This window comes from Emydura macquarii, unplaced genomic scaffold (assembly GCF_026122565.2).
Source record: "Emydura macquarii macquarii isolate MOO-44397 ecotype Brisbane River unplaced genomic scaffold, CSIRO-AGI_Emac_v2 contig_1230, whole genome shotgun sequence".
In the NCBI taxonomy this organism is placed as follows: domain Eukaryota; kingdom Metazoa; phylum Chordata; order Testudines; family Chelidae; genus Emydura; species Emydura macquarii.
This window is the reverse complement of record NW_027131367.1, coordinates 8671813-8694120: the sequence shown is the minus strand read 5'-3', so window position 1 is coordinate 8694120 and position 22308 is coordinate 8671813. Positions and strand designations below refer to the sequence as shown.

Here is a 22308-nt window from a genome sequence, read left to right as displayed (position 1 = left end):
AATTCAAGTCACCTCTTCTGCAAAGGTATAAGTGGCTGAAAGATAAACTATGAAGGAAAGCATTTTGCCCAGCTGTTTCTAGATCTCCCAGAACCTAAGTTTCTGGAGGCAGAGAGAGGGCACAGAACTGTGGGAGAGGACATGGTTAGCAGGTTTTAGTGCAACACTACTTGGCCCAGCACTCCTTATACTTTAGACTGGTGATTTCTACCCTTGACAGTAAAACTCCACATAGGAGATGTGCATAGAGCTGCAGCTGGGTCAAAGGCTGAGTCCATGATATTCTTGCAGCTTTTCTATCTGCCCATTTCCCTTCACAAAATTGAAAGAGACCTGAACTTAGCCTAAGAAGAGGATACCACCACTGTAGTAGTAAGCAACCTAAGGAATACAGAAAAGGCAGATGCTATGAAACCGAGTAAGAGAATGACAAGCTCCAGAACAAGAATACAAACTGAAACTAAAAACACAGGTGAGTCCCTGCACAGAATTAAATCTTAATTTCTGTTGACAACTATATAATGAAATTTATAAAGAAATTCTTTATATCTGAGGTAATAGAAAGAAAAGTTACAATATTATAAGCCTATCCGTTTAACCTACGAAGAGACTCCGTGTTTGCTTTGTTCGTGGTCCTGAACTTGTGCTATACTCTAGCCATTCAATTTGCTCTGGAGTTGCTGGACTGCAGTTCTGTGCGAATGGCTGAACATCTGCCTTTCTTGGCCTCTTGCAAAACCCAAGTGGTGCTTAAAAAGGGAAGGCGTGAGAATCTTTGAGCAGCCAGTGCTGAAGCCAGCAGGCACTGATATTCATGAGCGAAGCCCTGTGCATGGCTTTCCAAATGCCACGGAGCCCAGTCGGACTGGATTCTGCCTTGAAACTCCATCACTCTGGGGTGACTCTGCTACGCCGGGGCCCTGCAGAGCAGAATCTGGCCTTGGATCTGTGGAGGGATGGAGGGATGTTCAGGGTGGGGTTCTGCCTCTGAGGGGCCATTTACTCTGTTTGCAGACAATGGTTCATTTTCAGTCCTGGCGGGGCCTTTGCTTTGCATATGCCTCGCTTCTCCTCCTCTCCCCTGTGCCCCTCCAGCTACCTGCTTCCCCTCCGCCTCCATCCTCCACCCTCCCTCTCGCTTTGCCTCCTTCACTCTCATTGGCTCCATCCTCTCTCTCCTCCCCTCTCTAGGCCATTTCCGGTTGCCTGCCCGTCTCCTAGCAACCCCCATCAGCAGCTCCCTCCCCGCCAGGACCCCCCCCCCCCCCCGTCTCGGCTTCTTCCGTTTCCGCAGCTGCCGGGCCCCGGCTCATCCTCGCTGCTGCCGCCGCTGCCGCTCCACGGGCCCTGCCACCCGCCCCGTGCAGGGGAACCGGCTCGGGCCGCGGCAGCCCCTCGCACGGCACCCGGCAACCGGGACCGCCCTGGGCGCGAGCAGGGCCTGGGTTCAGCTGGTGGGGCGGAAGCTGCTGTGGGGGAGGGGAGTGGCTGGGGCCGGGGGAGGTGAAACGAAAAGGGGGTGCCTAATTCCGCCCCTCCCCCCCGCCCTCGCCCCTGGGGGTGGGGTAATTATCGCAGGAGAGGGGGAAGGGTGGCCGTAGGCGGGAGGGGAAGAGAAGAGCTGGGGGGTGAGAGAAACCCCGAGAGGGGGAGGTTGTTATTGGGGCGGGGGGGTCACTGTTAAGCCAGGGTTTGGGGGGGGGGGGCGTTAAAGCTGGACTTGGTGGGCATGGAGGCGGGGGGGAGGTGATAGCGGCCAGAAAGGGCGGAGAGGCCTAGCTGTTATAGCAGGTCTTGGGCCAGGGGCGCTGCCCGCATTAAGAAGAGGAGAGGTTAATTGTCACACGCCCGGCGGGGGGGGGCGAGTATAGGGAGAATCAGAATATTTCTATCCGGAAAAGTGAGGCTGATGATTGGTCAGAGCCGGGGTCTGGCAGGGAGGGTGCGTGTCCTGATATCCGGAGGATACCAGGGTGGAAAGAGGACAAAGGTTTATCCTCATTATAACAAGTGCGGGGTATCCAGTCTGATGAGATGCCAGTCTGATGTTAGTAATTGTTATTAGGCCAGGCTTCAGGGGAAAAGGGAGTATAAGAATAATAGGGGAAAAGTTAAAACGTACAGTAAAGGATGGTTCGTAAACCCACCCACAGGATCCCTGAATTGGGAAGTGAGACCCAAGTTGGCCCTACTTGTCTCATTTAATTTGACCATTTAGACAGGGAAAGCTAAAATCCATAAGGGATGGAAGGGGAGGAAAACAGCGGTTCCCGCTCCTTGTCAGGAGTGTTTGCGGATGGGAGTTTGGCCTTTTGGACTCTGTGTTCTGTGATCCTGCCGGTAGTGATCACCTTGTGGTGCAGCTTCCAGCGATCCCGGAGACAGGTGCTGAGGCGAGATATCTTCCGCAAGAGCAAGCATGACTGGCACTACACGGATCTCTTTGGCCAGCCCACCTATTGTTGTGTGTGTGCCCAGCACATTCTCCAGGGGGCTTTTTGCAGCTGCTGTGGGCTGTGTGTCAATGAAGGGTGTCTCAAGCAGGCTGACCAGCGTTTCCTCTGCAAGGAGATTATGATGAGGAGCGATGGCAGAGCCCACAGCTCTATGGCACATCATTGGATCCGAGGCAACGTCCCACTGTGCAGTTATTGTGTCGTATGCAAGCAGCAGTGTGGCACGCAGCCCAAGCTCTGTGACTACAGGTACAACTGAGGAATGTGCTTGCATGTCATTATTGTAATTGCAGTGGCAATATTTGGTTACCTTACTGCTAAATAAAATGCTAAAATACTGTAGTTCAAACAAGTCGACCAGCATTAATCTCTGTTAGAATGTCTTTCAGGGCCTCATATCAATGAGACTGCTTATAAAGTAAGATACTATAGTATTCAGTCTGAGTAAAGGTGGGAGAATGGAGTAATAAGTTAGGGATAAAGCATAACTTGCTATGTCATCTGTTTTATTATTATTTGTATTATTGTAACACTTAAGGCCCCAAATTAAAAATTAAGGCTGCATTTTTCTAGATGTTGTACAGGCGTGTAGTAAGACTGTCTCTGCTGCAGAGAGCTCACAAACTAAGGCCTGCTCCTTCAAAGATTTACAATTTGTTTAACTTTACACACAGTGAGTAGTCCCATTGACTTAAATGGAACTACTCACATTGCAAAAAGTTAAGTGTGTGTGTAAATCTTTGCAGGTTTGGGGCCTGGACTCATGACAAAACACAATATAAATTAAATAAACAAGTATAGGTGCAAAAAGGGCCAAGGGCTATATTGTAAGCCCCTTGAGGCAGGGACTTTCTTGTTCTGTGTCTGTACCACACCTAGAACAATGGAATCCAGGTCCATAACAAGGGCTCCAAGTGCTACAATACTACAAATAATAATAATAAGCAGAACTCCCTGTGAAAGTTAATGGGGAGTTCTTACAACTGATGATATAATGTCACTCATTAACTTATCGTTACCTTATAATACAAATATCTAATACATACCCTAAAATGATCTTATGTTGGTTTCAAGGGATTACTTATAGAGTAAGGTGCTCATGAATGTCATGAAACTGATGAATGAATGTCTGATGAATGAACTGATGAATGTCACGGAATTGGTACCGTAAATATTATCCCCATGGACCAATTTCTGTTTTCACTGTAACTCCATTGATGTAACTGAACATACTCTGGATTCATATCACTGTAACTGAGACAAAAATTTGGCCTCTTATGTTTACATCCCTCATTATGTAGGATAAGTTTCTAGAGTGAAATCTGGCCCCCTACTGAAGTCAATTGGAGTTCTGCCACTGATTTTATTGGCGTTAGGATTTCCCCTAGTGTCTTATTATGTAAGTTTGTGTATCGGTTTTGCAATATGTGTGTTATTGTAAATTATGCTTTGCGGATTTGTGGTCTATTTTGTGGCAATTTGTTTTATGCAAGGCTCTGTTTTGTGCCTTTGTTTTTCGCTAGGCTAATATGAACAAAATATAGTTATTGTACTGGGGGATGGATGGCTGCCTGCTGCTTCATATTTACTTATTCAGGTAATTTTCATGAGGCGAGCTAATTAGAAGAACCACCTTAGGAATCTTTTGCCAGGTTCTGAAGCTGTATAGCTGCATGGACAAATAGTGAATATATTTCTGTGTATAAAACTACTGTTCTACTGTTAAACTCTCATTCAGCCTTGGCAACCATTGATTTAATACTGATCGCCAGTGTCCTATGATTTGTCTGCAGTTTATAACATAAATTGTATCTGTTTCTCATCTTTTCTTCCTGTCTCTTTTCCGTCCAGTGGAATTTTTGTGTTTTTGAAGTTTCATTGTTTCTTCCAAGATTTCAGGAAATAATATATTTATTTAAGATATCTACCTAGTGCCATAATTAACTGTGCATGGTGCTTTGTATAGAGAATGAAGACAGCCTTTTACTCCAAGGGCTTTACAATTTCATTGATACACATTCTGTGACATGGAGAGAGATTACAGCAGACAAGAGAAGAGGAGAGAGGGATACACAAAATAAGATTGAGGTTAATTGTTGTCCAGGGTATGCATAATGTTCTTTTATTTTTCTAAAAATAATTAGAGTTTTCATAAAGGAAATAGTGAGTCATTGTTGAAGGGATAAAAGCAAAAAGATGAGATGAAGCTTTCAAATGGTTTCAAAGTGAACAATAGCCTTCAAAAAAAAATCTTTGGCAGTCAAATTATATGATAAAGAAAATGGAGTGTTGATCCCAAGCAAAGTATGTACAAAGCTGGCATGAGTATTCATTGGCAACTACACTGACTGAACTCTGCCAGCATAAAACCGGCTCTCGCAACAGATGGATATTCCTGGAGTACCTCCATTGTCTATCTAACTTGTATGTCTGAACATTGGAATTGACTTGCACATTGTCCGCAGCAGTGTGAACTTCTCTGCATGGCATGTCCAAAACTGTTTGGTGGTGCAGTACTTTTAAATTTACTGTTACAGCTCTGTTGTATTCTGAGTTTTCGTAGGCCCTGCTCTTAGATAATCTTTTCAGCAGCTGCTGATAGCTGAAAAATCTGTGACTTTCTTCCCTCTCTTGTTCAGTTAAATATCTTTGATACATAGATGTCAGTAGGTGCTTCTGAGGATAGGGAAGGTATAATTGTGGCTGTAATGTTACAAATGAATTGCTTCTTTCCTAGATTATACTTGCTTCCTACTTTTGCCCAGCTCTTATGTGATTCTGGCAAATCACCTTGTGAGTGAGTAGAGTTCCAGAAGAGCAAATAACCAACTCATCAGGAAAGAGCTTCAAGTGTGTTTGTTTGAGGGCAGGATTCATGGCCGGCAATGAAAAAAATGGTCACCCATCAGGAATGTCAGTGTTCAGGTTATATGGGATGTCATTGCTACTCTGGCTAAGAGCTGGATTAATGAGGGATTCTAAAAATAGCTTTCACAGCTGCTTAAATCAGGTTTTTTGATGTGGTGAAGCAGGATTAGCCTTTTGCAGAGGATGGGGATAGGTATTATATTTCACCCTATATTGGCTCTCTTCAGAACAGCTATAAGTTAAAAAGCTGAGCAACTGTTTTGTGGGAGTTTGTGCTACAGCTTTGCATAATTCTGTACACCCCTTGGAATTTAGGATTTAAAGGGATGCTGTCAACTTTTTAAATTGACTTTGTTTATAAATGTATTATCTTCGTACTAACACTAACTTATTAAATAAAAAATCAATTTTAAAATTCAGGGGGGTTTTGTTTTTAAAATTATTTGGTTTTTTTTTTTTTTTTTGAGTTAATGAAAATGAATGACGCTATTTACACTTCTGTTTATAGTCACTTTCAAGTTTTCAATTCTGCAGTGTTCCTGTTGCCAATTGTGGAAGGGAATATTATAGTTTATAGCAACTGTTTCTCTTGTAATTACCAAAAAAATTTAATATTTCCATTGGTTTTAAATTTTGTAAAAGCTCATTTATACAAAACCCTAAATATTTGGCCAAACTTGAGTTGACAGTGACTGTTTGTTCGGTAGTGGATTTGAAGTACAATGTGTTTGTTTTCCTTAAATCAACAGAGAACTTGTTCAGGTTTGTTTGTTTGTTTGTAATGAGTTATGAATATGTAGTGTGTCTTGTAATATTTAATATTAATCATTTTGTTATAACTATACCTTGAGTACTTTTTTCAATGAGCGCACAAAAAATAATGTTTTCCTACTTGGTTAAAGATATAAATATTTGCTCTGTTTTTAGATGGAAGTAAATATTGTTCCAGGATACTGTTTTGTCAAGTTGTCCAATAGTCTGAAACCTATTTCTAGTTATATTTTGATATCTGCCTATTTGAGTCTTTACAGTACCTTGGGAATAAACCTCTTGAACTTCTCTGCACACTCCATACAGTCAATGCTCATGTACTCCAGCCCAAGATTGTGTGCGCTGTGTAGTGTGCTGTCTGTATTCACTTATATATAAAATCAGTTAGGCACTGAGACAAAAAGTGTGTTAACTGATAGCATATCAGCAGTTTTTCCATATTTGCATGTTTAGTTGTGTTGGCAGGTGATGTGGTAACTTGGACTTTATTATTACAATGAACGTGATATTGAGAATCTTAAATATACTTGCCTCCTATCTTATATCATGAGAGAATATTTGTTTATTAGCCTACAAACTCTGTGTTAGAGTTCAATAATGCAAGACTTTTAAACTTCACATAGTTTAGGAAAAGTATTCGGTCTTCTAATGTATCATACGCAGACACTACTTGGTCAGCTAATCCACAACTGTCAGTGTGGGATTCTTCCCTACAGTACATTTACTAGTGCTTTGTCCAGTCTAGTTTTTACTTTGAGAAGGAGCTGGGTTTTTCTTAATTTCATCCCATTAATACTCTTTTTGTCAGTCTTGAAGATCAGACCTAATAAGCTCCAATATATTCAAAGTTTTGTGGTCACTATGCCCATAAAATCCAAGAGTACTCTTTAAGAACTCTTTTTTCCTTTGGCTCCTCCAAATCTGCTCTGAGTTTTTCCTCAGTCCTTTTATCAGCTCTGCTGCTCTCTACCAGCTACAAATTTTAAAATGAATGGTTGCTTGTAAATTAAAAAATAGTAGTGTATAGTGACTGCTAAGGTTTTCCCTAATTTGATTAGTAAGAGGATGTTTTTAGAGCATGTTTACTCTCTTCTGTTAATTCCATAAGAAAAAGACAACTAGTTTTTCTGAATCAGATCCCGCATATTTCTAATAAGTGTGTAAGTGCTGTTGATTAAGTACGGTAATTTAAGGCAAGGTTCTACACTCTTATTTCTTGGTCCTATTGCATAACTTGTGCTGTATTTCATAAAGTGTTTTTACAGAGCCCTATGTAAAATAAGTAAACTTAACCTTTCAATCCAAATGGATAGTTCGAAATCAAGTGAAACATTTGAACTCTTTGTTTGTTTGTTTCAATTTTCAGGTGCATTTGGTGTCAGCACACGGTACATGATGAATGCATGCAGAATTCTTTAAAGAGTGAGAAGTGTAGTTTTGGAGAATTCAGAAACGTAATTATTCCACCATATTACTTATCCACCATTAATCAGATGCGTAAAGATAAAAGAACTGATTATGGAAAGGTAATGTTTATTATTTTTTTTTAATAATACGTAATTGTAAATATGATAAGTGCAATGACATGGTGGTGGTTATACACTGAATCCGTGTTGGAAACAGAAATGCTCAATTTATTGATCTGAATGTATTAGTCATTTTATTAACATCATGGTTGAGATTGAACAGACTTTTGCATTTAATTATTCAGAGGTGACACTAAAGCTATGGTACCTTCCTCTCTTAGATATCTTAACCACAGCTCTTTAAAACCAATAATCATCTTTAGTCAATAATTCCAAAAGTAATTTATGCTTAATTCCCTGTTATATGTTAGAAAATATTAATTAAATCTTTAGCAAAATCTGTAAACAGAGCCATTTAAAAGAAAAGTTTCCATGCTCCAAGCCACTACTGTACACATTAGAAATCCTATAAAGTCTTTTTAAAGGGATACCTGATAAGAATAAGCCTGTTAAAGGATAAACTTCTATTGTACGCAAAAATTAAATATTATGAAAACAAACTGATCCTTCAAAGAGGTACAGCTGTAAAATACACTATATTTTGGTACACAGAAAATATTTTTATTTCATAATGCAGAGTGTCAACACTCGCAGTACTACCGCAAGATTCATGATTGGAGGACTGTACCTGGAAAGCAAGGACTCAGAGTATTTAGGGATCGTAGCGAACAAGCAACTCAACTCAACATGAACTCCCCAGAGCAATGCTGTGGCAAAAAGGGCTAATGGGATCCTTGTATGTATAAACAAGGAAGTAGTGAATAGGAGTACGACTAGGTGAATTTACTTCTGTATGTGCCATTGGTGAGGCTGATATTAGAACACTACGTGCAGTTCTGGTGTTTACAGTTTTAAAAGGATGTTGGAAAAACCAAAGAAAGTGCAGAATAGAGCCGCAAAAAATGATTCAAGGGCTGAAGAAGATGCTTGATAGTGAGAGATTAAAGAGCTTAAACTAAACAGAGTTACAAAAAGACTAAAAAATACCTTGACTAGTGTATAAGTACTTCACGGGGAGAAAACACTTAAACTAAAGGGCTGTTTAATCTTGTGGAGAAAGGCAAAACAGGAACTGGTGGCTGGAAGCTGAAGCCAGACAAATTCAAAGTAAAAATAAGATACACGTTTTTAACAGTGAGAGTGATTTAATCATTGGAGAAAACTTCCAAGGAAAGTGGTGGATTCTCTATCTATTGATGCCTTCAAGTCAAGAGTGGATGCCTTTCTAGAAGGTAGGCATCAGTCAAACACAAGTTATTGGGCTGGATGCAGGACTAACTGGGTGACATTAGTGGCCAATGATAGATAAGAGATTAAACTAGATGTTCTAATGGTCCCTTCTGGCCTTAAAATCTATGAACGATTTCAGACCAATTTTAGGGGACTCTTGTGATAAAACACAAGCAGCTCAGAAATTTTATCTGAGGTTCCTGCACTTCTCCCTTCAGCAACTACACGCTACTGTGCTGTTTATGCCACAAGCAGCCAACCCTGTGTGCTCTGTGCAGGTCAGATTCCAGAACAGCAGCCCAGCCCCACTCCAAGCTCAGTAACCTTAGCCTTGCTGTCCCCACCCCAGTGCAGGAAAGGAGACTTATTGGATGTAAGAGCACAAAGCAAACCTCCTCCCTTAGGCTGAAGACATGGGGCAACTGCTGGATCCAGCCAGAGGATATGAGGTTGGGAAAGTGGGGGCCTGCATTACAGGTTGGCGGGAGGGTAGGGGGAGAGCAGGCTATGGGAATTGGGATGTCCTGAAGGAACATGCGAGGAGGGAGCTTGGGGGAGTGGGCAGCAAAGGTGAGGGGGAAGGGAGTTAGGGCCTGTGTTATTGTGTATGATTCAAGGTTGAATTTTCAACCTGTAATTGTCACTTAGAAATTGGAGGATTCATGGGGGAGGTAAAAAACTAGAAGACAGACAAAAAGCAGGATTTCTTCTTTTTTTAATCTATGGTTCTGATTCATGGTATTTGAACCCTTGAGGTCAGCAGTACTGAAAACACAAAGTCCTTTTAGAGGGGAACTTGCATCTTTGCGTAAATTTGGTAAAAGATATTTGTAGAAAAGTTTAACTTTGCTGTTAATTTTCTGTATATCCCTGCTGTTATGGAAATCATTTCTGTTTGAACAAAAGCATTATCTATGAAGGTATAGTCCTGTGTTTAAGACCTCAGTGCTGCTGTAAAGATAATTCTGATATGATTTCATTGCAAGATTAAGTGTAGAAGAGATAGGGACTGTTTGACAGCTCTTGTTAAAAAGCTCTTGATGATTAGCAAAAGTGGCAAGAAGAAACTATGAAAACGACACAAAAATTAAATGATTTTTAGTACTATAAGTCTTCATCGACTTGGAAAAGCTACTGGTTGAAATAAGTTGTAATGCTTATCATTTATTTGCAGTGGTCGCTTGTTTCTGTGCTCACTATGAAAAGGAAATTGGCTGCTACTTATTTAAAATTGAGTAATTCATTTTTCATGTCTTTTTGTGAATGGGGAATGAAGTTGATATTCAAAGCCCCTCGTTCCTTTCAATTTTGTCACATTTATGTACATATGGAATTTTTCTCTTTCTGCAGTTGGCATCCTGCTATGGTAAACACTGGACCCCCATAATAATCCTGGCTAATACTCGTAGTGGAAACAACATGGCCGAAACACTCTTGGGAGAGTTTAAGATCCTCTTAAACCCAGTTCAGGTAATTGAGGTGGAAAGCCATAACTATGTAATAAACTAAGGACTGAAAGACACCAGCATTTTGCTTATATAGGGACTGTAGGATCTCTTAAAGCAGTTTATACAAAACTCCAGCTAACAAAACAGATTGGTGCAGTTCTCATTTGAAGAAAAATGGCCAATAGGCTTTTAAGCACTGGTCTGCAAGGGCAACTTAAGGAGCTTTTTTTACAATGAGTTTGATAAGGAGCTATGTGTCACCAAGGTTTATAGAAGTTGAACTTGCAATAATGCCCTCACTGGTTATATGTACCATAAGTCTCCTATTTATTCAGGAAGGTATGAGGTTTTTAAGACTGGAAACAATTACAAAAATAAACTTTAAATCTAAAATAAAATCCGTAACTCTTTCTTTTCATAATCATAATTCTTTGCTTTTCACTACATGATGCCTGGTGCAACACCAGGAACTGTGGTCATTCTGTCTGGTGCAACAGTTGCTAGTAGACAATGTGTTTGATTGATCTGATTCTTTTGAAACTTTTAATCGTAACTTTACTTGTGAAGATGACAAAATTTGTGGCCATTTTCCTGTGTTGCTGCTTTTCTCTCTGTTGACATTTTCCCCTTAAACTCAAATGGAAAGGCACAGGATGCTCTGACGTATGTTAGCTGTGTGTGGACTTCCTGACTACACCTTAATTCTCTTCCTGCAAAGTTCAAAGCAAGAGCCTTTAAATACAGACTAGCAAAAAATCATTAAGGTCTCCATTTAAAAAAAAAAAAAAATCAATGCCAAGAGCAGTCTCGAACAAACATTTTCACAAACTGAATATTAAGTCTTTTTTTTTTTAAAAAAAAACCAAACAGTTTTTATTTAATTACTTTTGGTTCTTGTACTGGTGAAGGATTGATGTTACTGGATACAAACAAATTTCATTGGGGCAAAATCCTATTTGCTTTGTTAATATGAGTATTCCCTGAAGTAACTACTCATGTGACTCTGAGTAGAATTTGGTTTCAGACATTGAAGACTGGTATGACCATTTGCCGGAGTAGTTTACTGGAACTTAAGATGATCGATTTGCATTATGATGTATTTCTTAAAGTGAAGATATTTGATATGTGAAGTAAGCCATAAGTTGTGTATCTTAACTTATGGAAATTTTCATTTTTATTTTCATTTGTTCTTAGGTTTTTGATCTGACCAAAATTTCACCTGCCAAAGCACTCCAGCTTTGTACCTTGCTGCCTTATAATTCTGCTAGGGTAATTGTTTGTGGTGGGGATGGCACAGTGGGCTGGGTCCTGGATGCAATTGATGAAATGAAGATAAAGGTATTGTGTTTGAGTACCTTCACATGTATTGTGGTGAAATAACTTTTGTAACTGGCCAAAGTGTAAAGCCTAATCTCTTATCTGTATATGGGTCATTCCTATCTTTCAGCGTAAACCTATTAAGAAAAGTATTTGCGAAGTAGCTTATGTACAATAAAGAGATGCAGACTTTGAACATTTAATTTAAAAGCCATTCTGCTCATAGAGTGTAGCGTGTTTTATGCATTCATCTTCATTTGTAATCTAAAGAGATTTATTTTGCTGTTAATGGCCATATTAATAAGGTTCATCTGCTCTGGCTGCTTATTTTCTCACCGCAAGTATTCAACTTCTAAAGCCACCAAAAATAATGGTACAATTGCAGGATTGTGACTTTAGAAGGGGATTAAACGACAGAAGTAAATAAATTATTAAAGATTTGGTTTTCACTCTACCGTTATTTACTGACAAGAAGTGAAGAAACGTTGTGTGTTTAGTATTGCTGCTAAATAGAACATGTTTTCAGTTTAAGAAGTATCAGCAAGACCTCCTGGGATGTTTAAACTCTGAAGTGTATCTAATTGTCGCCCTTTCTGTCTAGTATCCATGCACCTTCTTTTCTCTACATAAAAAAGAAAACAAGTAGTAAAGTTCACAAGATTGGATAAGAAAAACTTAGTTCCCATTGCTGAATTTTCTGGAATCAGTCAAAATAAATGTTATATTTGTTAATATACTAATAATACTTTATGAGGTACTGTACTGAAACCCACCATTGGGTCCTGATGCATATCCTCAACTTATGAACTCTTTTGAGAGAGAGATATGCGCAGATGCAATGAAATATGTGGAACTAGAACTAAAGTTTCAAAATGTGAAGAAAATGTCTTCTTAGCCCTACAAAGCTAACATACTTAAGATGGTGTGAGCTGAATTCTAGTCCCCCTCATGCCTTCTTAGCAGAGTTCTTTACAAAATTTTATGCTCCTGAAAACCCATTACTGGCAGTACATAGTTATTCCTCAGGGGCCTGGGCTGTAAAACTGTTATTACTGGTGGTAAGTGAAGGGAGAAAAGAGCCCAGCTTGACTCTCAGATCCCTGAGAAAAAACATCTTTTTTCTTATAAATGTGTATACCCCGATTAAACAACAGTAACCATGATGCCACTTTTTCAAATTAATTTTCAATTGAAAACTTAAACCTCACAACAGCTCTGTAAACTAGGTAGATATACCAACTTTACAGAGGGAAAGGCAAGACATTTTCCTAAAGGACTGCTCATTTGGGGATACGCTTTATTATTGTGCATTTGATTTTTGCCTAGTTTAAAAATTCCACCTTTCACATTTTCTCCATCACAAGTGCTTAGATTTGACATCTGCCATGCTTACAGTACCAGCTGTGCCACTTTGTAATAACCATTGAAGCAGCTTTTCATTAATGGCGTTCAGCTATCTTTAACATTTTTGGCGATAACAGGGAGGGAGGAGACTCTAGAAAAGGAGACTCTAAAATGTAACATTTCTATGTCACAGGGACAAGAACGGTATATTCCACAAGTTGCAATCTTACCTCTCGGAACAGGTAATGACCTGTCTAATACGTTGGCTTGGGGTGCCGGTTATGCTGGAGAAGTCCCAGTGGAACAAATTTTACGAAATGTAATGGAGGCAGATGGAATTAAACTAGACAGGTGAGTAGCACAGTATAAAGGTGAATCCCACAGCACCTTGACTGTTTTGTCTATAAACTCCAGAAAGCATCACCAATCAACAGTAATGCCCAGTGACAGCAGTGTTTTGGTAAGGAAACGCAAACATGGCACTAACAGGTTTACTCAAGTGTAACTGCTCCAATAGGGAACTAGGGGGCAGTAGAGGTCAGAGATGGAGGAGCCTCTACTAAGCAGCTTCTCCGATGCTGAAACTTTTAAATATTTAACCAAACCTCTGAATCTTTTGAGGAACATCCATCTTTTCATTATAATTTCTTATACCACAGTTGTTGGTTTCTTGATTGCAGTTTGAGTTCTGTGAGAGTTGTTCATCTTCTTTAACTTGACTAAATAATAGCCTTTGTTTTTCAGATGGAAGGTTCAGGTAACAAACAAAGGATACTACAATTTAAGGAAGCAAAAGGTATGATTTCAAACTCTAAAATGTGGATCTTACCAGATGCTTGTATGAACTGGTTATTTTATTTCCTACTTGCATATGATTTTTAAATAAAATAAAATAAACTGTCTGGCTTGAATGTTGTGTAGAAATAATACCTCGCTGATATAGCACTTCTTATCAAAAGATCTCAAAAAGCTTTACAAAGGAGGTCAGCATGGAGAAGTGAAATAACTCACCCACAGTCACTCAACCAGCCGGTGACAGAGCCAGGAATAGAACCCAGGTTTCCTGTGTCCCAGTCCAGTGCTCTGTTCACTAAGCTCTTCTTTTCTGTTCACAGTACATTAGAAAAGCAGATGGAAGCTTTAGGGATAATAGTATTGGAGCATTGAAAACAATGAACAGTTTTGTTGATTGGCTGACACTTTTGTAACTGACATCAGTAGGGTTACCTCTAATTCTCATCAGAGTGAGAGATGAATCAGGCCCCTAGTCACGGTGGGTTGGAGGGGATTGGAATAGTGTCTGTGGGAATTGATATCTGACTTGCCACAGAGTTAGTTGAAATTCCTGTCATACTATTCCAAGATTTAATGAACTATCTATATTTGCATATTGTAGTTAGAAAGTATAGCACCGTCAGCTGGAAAAGGTTAGGATCCACAGAAAGAAATGCAGAATTTAGAGTTTATTCACTGGATCCCTACATGTTGTGCTTGCAGATCTGGCATTAAGAACCTTTATCTTCTTTTTTAAAATGCCAGAGAAAGCAATGAAAGTGCCAAAAAAAGCATTTTAAAACAAATGATTCTTTGAAATTGGTCACTGGGATTTCCTTCTCTCTGAGGAAGTCAAAGCTTGTGGTCGCTGAGAAGTGTGTGCATGAATCCATGAATCCAACAATAATTTTTAAGTGGTGACAGTGTATTGATAAGTGCAGCAAACTTTGACTATTTTAATTTCATAGGACCAAATTCTGCTCTGTAACATTGGTGCTTCTCCCATCTGTGGATAATTCTCATCAAAGCACCTGTATAACTGAGAGCCTTTAATCATTTTATACTAGCTAAAAACTGGTTATTTGCTACTTCAGATTGCACACTTGTAACTTCCAATTTACATATTACTAGACGTTTGTTTTCATGACTCCATAATTTTAACTAGAGGTCTTGTCCCACAGGTGTTCACAATGAACAACTATTTTTCTATAGGACCTGATGCTCTCATGGCTCTCAACTTTCATGCGCATCGTGAGAAGACTCCCTCTCTGTTTTCCAGCAGAATTATTAATAAGGTGTGATTGATAAAATAACATTCCCACTTCTTGCCAAAGGTATTGTGAATTGGCACCCTTTAATCAAAAGGCTGTAAATAGCCCCATTAATTCATGCAAGTATTTAAGTAGCAGCTATTTTGTGTAACAGTGTAAGACAAACTTGGATAAACATTTTTCTGTGTCTTAGACTGAGCTTTTGCTTTACTAGTGTCTAGTTTATTCTAATGTGTATTTGCTTTTGTTATTGTTGTTGCTAAATATCATGGCCATGCATTCTTGCACTATGACAAGTTTCTCTTTGACTTCAGTGGAAACAGCTCAGGCCCCTGATTTGTTGCAGTTGGAGCTACATCCGATACCACTTCTGAAACTGCCATTAGTGCCCTATCATCCCTTATGTGAAATTTTTCCTACATAGGGAGAGAGAAACTCTTCTAGTTTAGCTCTTGGAGTTGCATCTTCTTTGTTCCATTGGGTGTTCAGGGTTCATCTCCCTTCATCAGGAAGTTCATTACCCTTCAGTACATGTCTTGAGATGCATGTGGATCTTGGTCAACTGGGGGGGACCGTTGTCTCCACACAGCTGTTTTGCTGGTCCACCACCATGATGCTATTGGCTTACTTACCACTCCATATCCCCAGGTTGTACAGTAGTGACTGAGAATATAGACTCTAGTACCACAAAGGAACATTCTTCTTAGCTCTGCTTCTTCCCACCCCAATTTTAGAAGAGGTCTGGTCCTAGAGCTCTTGTGGAGGAGCTTCCATGGGGAGCTTATGGTGGGTCAGATGCATTTCAAGGTTCCAACTGCTTTGGTTGCTCTCTTTCTGGAAGCAGAGGGAAAGGCTCTCGTTCTTAATTACCTGCAAAGCAGTCTGTAGTTTGTTTTTACTTCTATAGACCTTCTTAGTCATTTGGAAACTTAATGGACTGGAACAATGGCACCGCCCAACTCTATTTAAAAGTGTAGTACAGATTTTATTTTAAAAGGAAACTCTTATTTGCCCTCGGTAGTAATAACTGGGTAGTCCTATTCCTGAAAACGCAAAAGCAAGGAGGATACACAAATATCTCATGTTAAATAAGAATTTCAGATAAAGCTCTTATAACAATAATTAAATTACCTTAGTCTTTCTCTTTGTCTGTTTTTGATACTGGTTTCTCTTTAACTTTTTGTAGGCTGTTTATTTTTTCTATGGAACCAAAGATTGTTTAGTACAGGAATGTAAAGATCTTAACAAAAAGGTTGAGGTAAGGTATCTACATTCTCTCGTGAGTTAACTCATTTTTTGCCCTGGGGAACATACATCCTTCCTCTCTCAAGAAAGCAGAATCTTAAATGGAAACGATCTAGTAGTTTTTATTAATAAAAAAAGTCTAAGCAAAGTCTAAGTCTAAGTTTCCACTAGGTACTATCATAGACACTTCCTAAAGCATACCTGTATATTGCTTACCTTTTGATATAATAGCAAAATTAACTTGTGGTAATTGACTAGTCCAGACTTACTGTACAGTCTCTAGTGCCTGATCCTAAGCCCATTGAAGATTCCCAGTTACATCTGTGGACTTCGGGTTGAGCCCCTGCTGTAGCTAAAATCCCAATGTATAGGTCAAATTTGCTCCAGTGCAGAGGAACTACACAAGTCTGTCACTTAACCCCTTGCAACTGTAATGTTCTAGTTAATAATAGAAATGGGGGTTGTAGGATAGGGTACCACATTATGAAGTGAAAAATGTTGTTTTCTAATATGTTTATATTTATTTTATAAATAACATACATGCTGATCATATGGGGCCAATTCTGACTTCAGATATATGCGCAATTCACATTGACTTCAGTGAGATGATACCTAGCCTAATGCATGAAGAGAACTGGGCACATGCCCAAGTGGAGAATTTGACCCACAGTAACTTACTAACAATCTATTGTGTATCTGTAAAGCTAGAGTTGGATGGTGAGAGAATCGATCTGCCGAATTTGGAAGGTATCATCGTCCTGAATATTGGATACTGGGGAGGTGGCTGTAGATTATGGGAAGGAATGGGTGATGAGCCTTATCCCCTGGCAAGGTATGTACTGCATCAGTATATACTAATATATACTTTTTTTATTACAGTGTAAAGGCCAATGAGCTTTACTTAAGTAAGCAGTCCCATTAATCAGAGGGATTGCTCACATGAGTAGGTGATGCAAAACTGGGCCACAAGATTTTATAGAGTGCATTGAATTTGTTATGCAGTAGAAGGCTAATAGATAGTTTTAAGCTTATGTACTGTATCAGTTGCCTCCATTAGTTTTATCTATTAATACAAAGACTATGTAAAGTTTTATACAGTTACCTCAGTGGTATTCACAGCTATTTTTTATGGGAAATGTCTCTTTTTCTAAAACTTAGGCATGATGATGGACTGCTGGAAGTTGTTGGAGTTCATGGCTCTTTCCATTGTGCACAGATTCAGGTGAAATTGGCAAACCCTGTTCGACTAGGACAGGCACACACTGTGAGGGTACGTAGCATTTAAAATCGCCTTTACCCAGGTTTTGGAATGAATGTGTCATCTTAGGCACTCAGCTGGCTGATCATGTCTTTGTCTTTAAATTCTGTAGTTTGTCGGGGAGTCTGGTGTTCATCTTTCTTGGAATAGTTAATTGCTACTTAAATTGCACCCACATGACACAATGATGGGCACCCTGTACATGTGTGTAACCAACAATATACTGGGAGGCTGAAACCTTGCTGTATCAGTATGTAGGCAGGAGTTGTAAATGAAATATCCTTGGTGTACTGAACTGTTTATGATTCTGTATGCACTCTTTTATTTAATACCAGCTGATTCTGAAGAATTCAAAGATGCCAATGCAGGTGGATGGAGAGCCATGGGCACAGGGACCCTGCACTGTTACCATAACTCATAAGACACATGCACTGATGTTATACCACTCGGGTGAACAAACAGATGATGATGCTTCTAGCACGTCTGAGCAGGAACACACAAGGGAACAGACGGATGAAGACATATAGGTTTTGAAGAATTTTGCATAATATATTAATTTTTGTTAAGAAAAGCTTAGTTAAATATGTATTAAATGTTCTATCTCAGTAACTATACCTTTATACAGAAAGGTGTAGACTTGTGAGTGGTATAGGAGTAAAAAAAAGCCATGCTTTCAAGTATTAATGGAAAAAGGTCCAGGCTAAACTTTAGCAAAATATTTTAGGTGTCTACTATAAAAATGCTCTCACCGTAACTTAACCCGATTTTTCTTAAGGCTAAATGTTGTTTTAGTATGTCTTGAGAATATTATTTTCTGTTTTAAATAAGTAATGTGTCTGACTCAATACAACAATATACTGTGAGGTGCACGTAAAAGAAATATCAACATGTGACTTTAGATAGCAGGAACATCTTTTAAGTCCTATATAACAGGATGGTTTCTTTTGGTGACCATTAGCAACACTTTAAAAATTGTTACAGATAATTGATCTTGTCTCATGATTATCTGACAATGGCCACATGGCAAGTCAGTCTGTTCCACGTCATTGATCATATATACGTATATGATCTGATTCAGTAAAAAATGTATTATCTGCTGAAACAAATGGAGAACATATGTACATTTTGCTTCCTGACTAGGTCATGAGAGGTGAATGATAGTTTTGCCAGATTTATAACTTCATCTCTCATTTAAATTTATGACCACAAAAGAGCATTATTACTATTTCTGATACAAATATTCAGAATAGATGTAACAGTAAATATAAACATCGTGTTTAGGTAACCATAAAAATTTCTCATGGCAAATATTGATCTAGTTGAAGCTTCTCAGGGTAAAGCTTCTCAGGTTTAAAACTTCATGATTACCTCAGCAGAAATCAATATCTGCTGCTTAGTTATTTTATTAGTGAGTGACTTAACCCTACAAAAGCCAAGAGCTCGAAACTATGGTGTAAACCCTGTCACTAAACAGTCTAGTTAAGCTCATGTACTGAAGATGATCTCCAAACAGTAACTGAACTTATAGTGGATGTGTGCTGCTTATGATAACTACAGTAACAAGTTAAGGAAAGAGTCTGGGTCTAAACAATGAATTTTCTTACTTCTTTTGTCATTTTAAATTGGCACCCAAAATAACTTTCCTTTTGTTTCCTGTAGGCTAGCCTAAAGGGACACTGTCAAGTAGGGTAGGCCATATATCTAGGTTTTGTAGAACAAATACAGTTAATCTACAAAATCTAAAAAATGTTTCCATAGATTACTTAATGTTAATGTGAACCTTTTTTAAAAGAATTTATTTAAGCATTTTTATTCAGATTTATGGGCAGCATTGTACCAGTGCATGAGAGACCAGGAAGTGAAACACACCCTTTCCGATTTAAACTTCCCATGCTGAATGAAAATGCAAAAAGCAAACATTGTTTATATGGTCAAATGTTAATTACATTTTTGAAACTCTTCCATTTTTAATAATCTTTCAAGATAAAAATATGTTTTATCTTGGCGGTGTCCCTTTTAAAAGTTTACATGCTAGATTCTAAATACTACTGACATTAGTAAATTGATATTTAGACAAGATTGCAAGATGTGCATTATATGCAGTTAGAATGTAATGAATTGTAAATGTTGAGAAAAAATGTTTATTTCATACTCGGTAGACTTATATACCTCCTTTGAAATTATAATTTATCATGTAAATACATAGAGCAATGTGAGTAATAAAAGTCCACATAAAAAGTCATTTAAAAATACCCAAAGGAGGTATACCATGTTACAGATAAATCCGCTATCCAAATCTTCTTTAATTAAACTGATTGTAGGTTATACTAGCTTAAAAATCATTTTAAACTGGTAAGCTTCTATTTTATTTATTTACATTTGAATAACTTATCCAAACCTATTTTTAAAAATATTTATTTAATTATTATGCTCTTATCCTTGTGTGCTAATGTTTACAGACAAGTTATAAAGCTCTGGAAAAACTGTGTATGTATTTGGAATGCAAATATGTTAGAAAGACAGTGACTGGGTAGTGTGAGCTAAACTTATCAAACTGTGTTCGCAAGAGTTATCTAAAGTTTATCTAGAAATTGTCAAGATATTTCATTACTCATAGGATCAAAAACTGTTCAGAAATTTAAAAATTTGAACCCCTTCTCTACCCTTAAAACAAAATCTATAAAATGCTTTTTTCCTGGTCCTTGGGAGAAGGCAAATTGAAAATCTTTCCTGTTTTCTAGATCACTGTTTCTTTTGATACCAGGGACCTGCTTGCTGCCTTCCTAAACTATGTCAGGGAGATCTTGGGGACTGGCACCAGTCCACAGACCAGTTGTTGAGAAACACTGCTGTAGATGACAGCACAATAGGCGATAGCAGGCTGTCTCTCAGTTAGTTTTGTTCTTGGTTGGAGGAAGGAAACATAGGTACAGCACCTCAAACAATGAGGTATTGGCCACGTGATACTGTATGCAGATAGGCTGAATCCTTCCACTGACTGCAACTCACTGAGCACTTCTCTGGATATGGTGCCAAATGGGTGAAATACTCTGTGGGCAATACAAATCCATGAAGAAAATGGACAGTGAAGGTAACGCTTCATCTGACACCTACTTGGTAATTTTGGAGAGCTGCTTTCTGAGGATGGCCCTGTATGTCTCAGCCAGATCATCACTCTTTGCATTCTGACAGGAGGAGAATTGTGCAGCACATATGACCGATCAGCAGTGACTGTCTGGATAGTTGAGGGCATTTGATGGGTAACAAATGTAGGTGTTGTATGCTTTGAAAGCCTTTCACAATACTGTATTTGAGGATTGGAGAAAATTGCACTCACTATAACTTTTTATCTCCAAGTCAGATATGCCATGACCACTTTTACTGCAATTGTCTCTAGTTGTCTGCAGGTCAGAGGATTTTAAAAAAAAGAGCTAGAGTTTGTCAAGTGATCACAAATCTTGCAATTCCCAACTTACCACTCTGTGTTGGGTTTTTTGTATTTTGTGTTTTTTTAACTTCTCTTGCTGGACTGTTTTGTTTGAAGCAAAACTTTCCAGTTCATCACAAATTTAGAGTCAGATTCTGCTGTGAATTTCTTCCTGTGCAGACACTTTAGTCTGCCTGCAGAAGTCATCATTATCATTTGGCCCCCCACATCTCATTTTCATATAAATTAAATAAAGCTACTTTTCATTGTTTAATATAATGGTACTTGCTCAGGTGACTGTGGCTGTGAACTTGATGAAATTCACATTTAAAAAAAAACCACGGTGGTAGAAAACATGAAGCACCTGATACAATTTTGTCTATTGATTATTCTAATATTTTTAATAAAAATAGGTGCTGAAAATTAGAATAATAAAAATATTGCAATATATTAGTTACTCAGAAGAGGGTGCTCTGCTATTGAAATTCATACCCTACTCTAAGAAAAGCAACAGAGCATTTAAAGATGACACAAATTTTGAATACATGTAATTTCTCAGTGGCTTCTCATAGAATATTAATTTGAATAAAATGCACAGCTATAGAAATATTAATATATTAATTTAGCAAGCATTCAAAACACTTACTCAAAAAGCTGTAATTCTAGGCTATTTTGAGATTTTATTGCAGCGTATGCTAGTGTAACTAAAGATCAGTCAGTGAGTCTGTTATAAATCCTTTTCCTGGGTTTATAACCTACAGTAAAAATGTTTTTGGTGGAATTAAACTTGCACACAAAACCTAACTATAGAGTGAACTTTTTTCTCCCCTCTTAACCCCTTATTACTTATTAACTCTCACAATTTAGAGAGAGAGAAAGAGATCTTAGAGTAGTTCACAGGTCAGAGTAAAAGTTTATTGATTTTAGACAGACTTCTGCATTTTTGGATCTTCTGCAACTTGTGTTTTTAAAAGCAATGTTCCAAGTCCATAATGGGGGCCCTACACCCCTTCTCTTTTTCCCTTTGAAATAAAATAGTTGTAGTTGCCATTCATGTTCATCTTTTTTATAAGAAATTGTGCTATTTATTGGCTATGGTATATTGATAAGCCAGTATGCACTATTGGTCATGTGTTATAGCATACTCCAGCGTAGCGCCAAAAACTATCACAATGGGTCCAAATTCTCCTTTCCAGTGCACTGACGAGGATCCTATTTTAAATGGACACACCTAATTTAAAATCACACGTGTTTTGAACATTTTTATAACCTACTAATTGTTCTGGATTGCATTCACTTCAGCTGGAGTAGTGGGTACGAACACCTTTAAAAAACAGGCCTCTACTTATTTTTCCCTTGTGTGGGCCTATTTA

At 38.5% G+C, this 22308-nt stretch overlaps 1 protein-coding gene across 1 annotated transcript; it reads left to right on the top strand.

Moving 5' to 3' along the window:
* Positions 1 to 1751: 1751 nt before the first annotated feature.
* On the top strand, positions 1752 to 20884 carry DGKE (diacylglycerol kinase epsilon). The gene is made up of 11 exons (XM_067547815.1): positions 1752 to 2705; positions 7462 to 7621; positions 10202 to 10321; positions 11494 to 11637; positions 13154 to 13311; positions 13705 to 13756; positions 14916 to 15029; positions 16192 to 16263; positions 16955 to 17082; positions 17409 to 17520; positions 17844 to 20884. Exons 1-11 carry the CDS (start codon positions 2245 to 2247, stop codon positions 18033 to 18035), a joined length of 1713 nt encoding a protein of 570 aa, XP_067403916.1. The 5' UTR covers positions 1752 to 2244; the 3' UTR covers positions 18036 to 20884.
* Positions 20885 to 22308: the final 1424 nt, after the last annotated feature.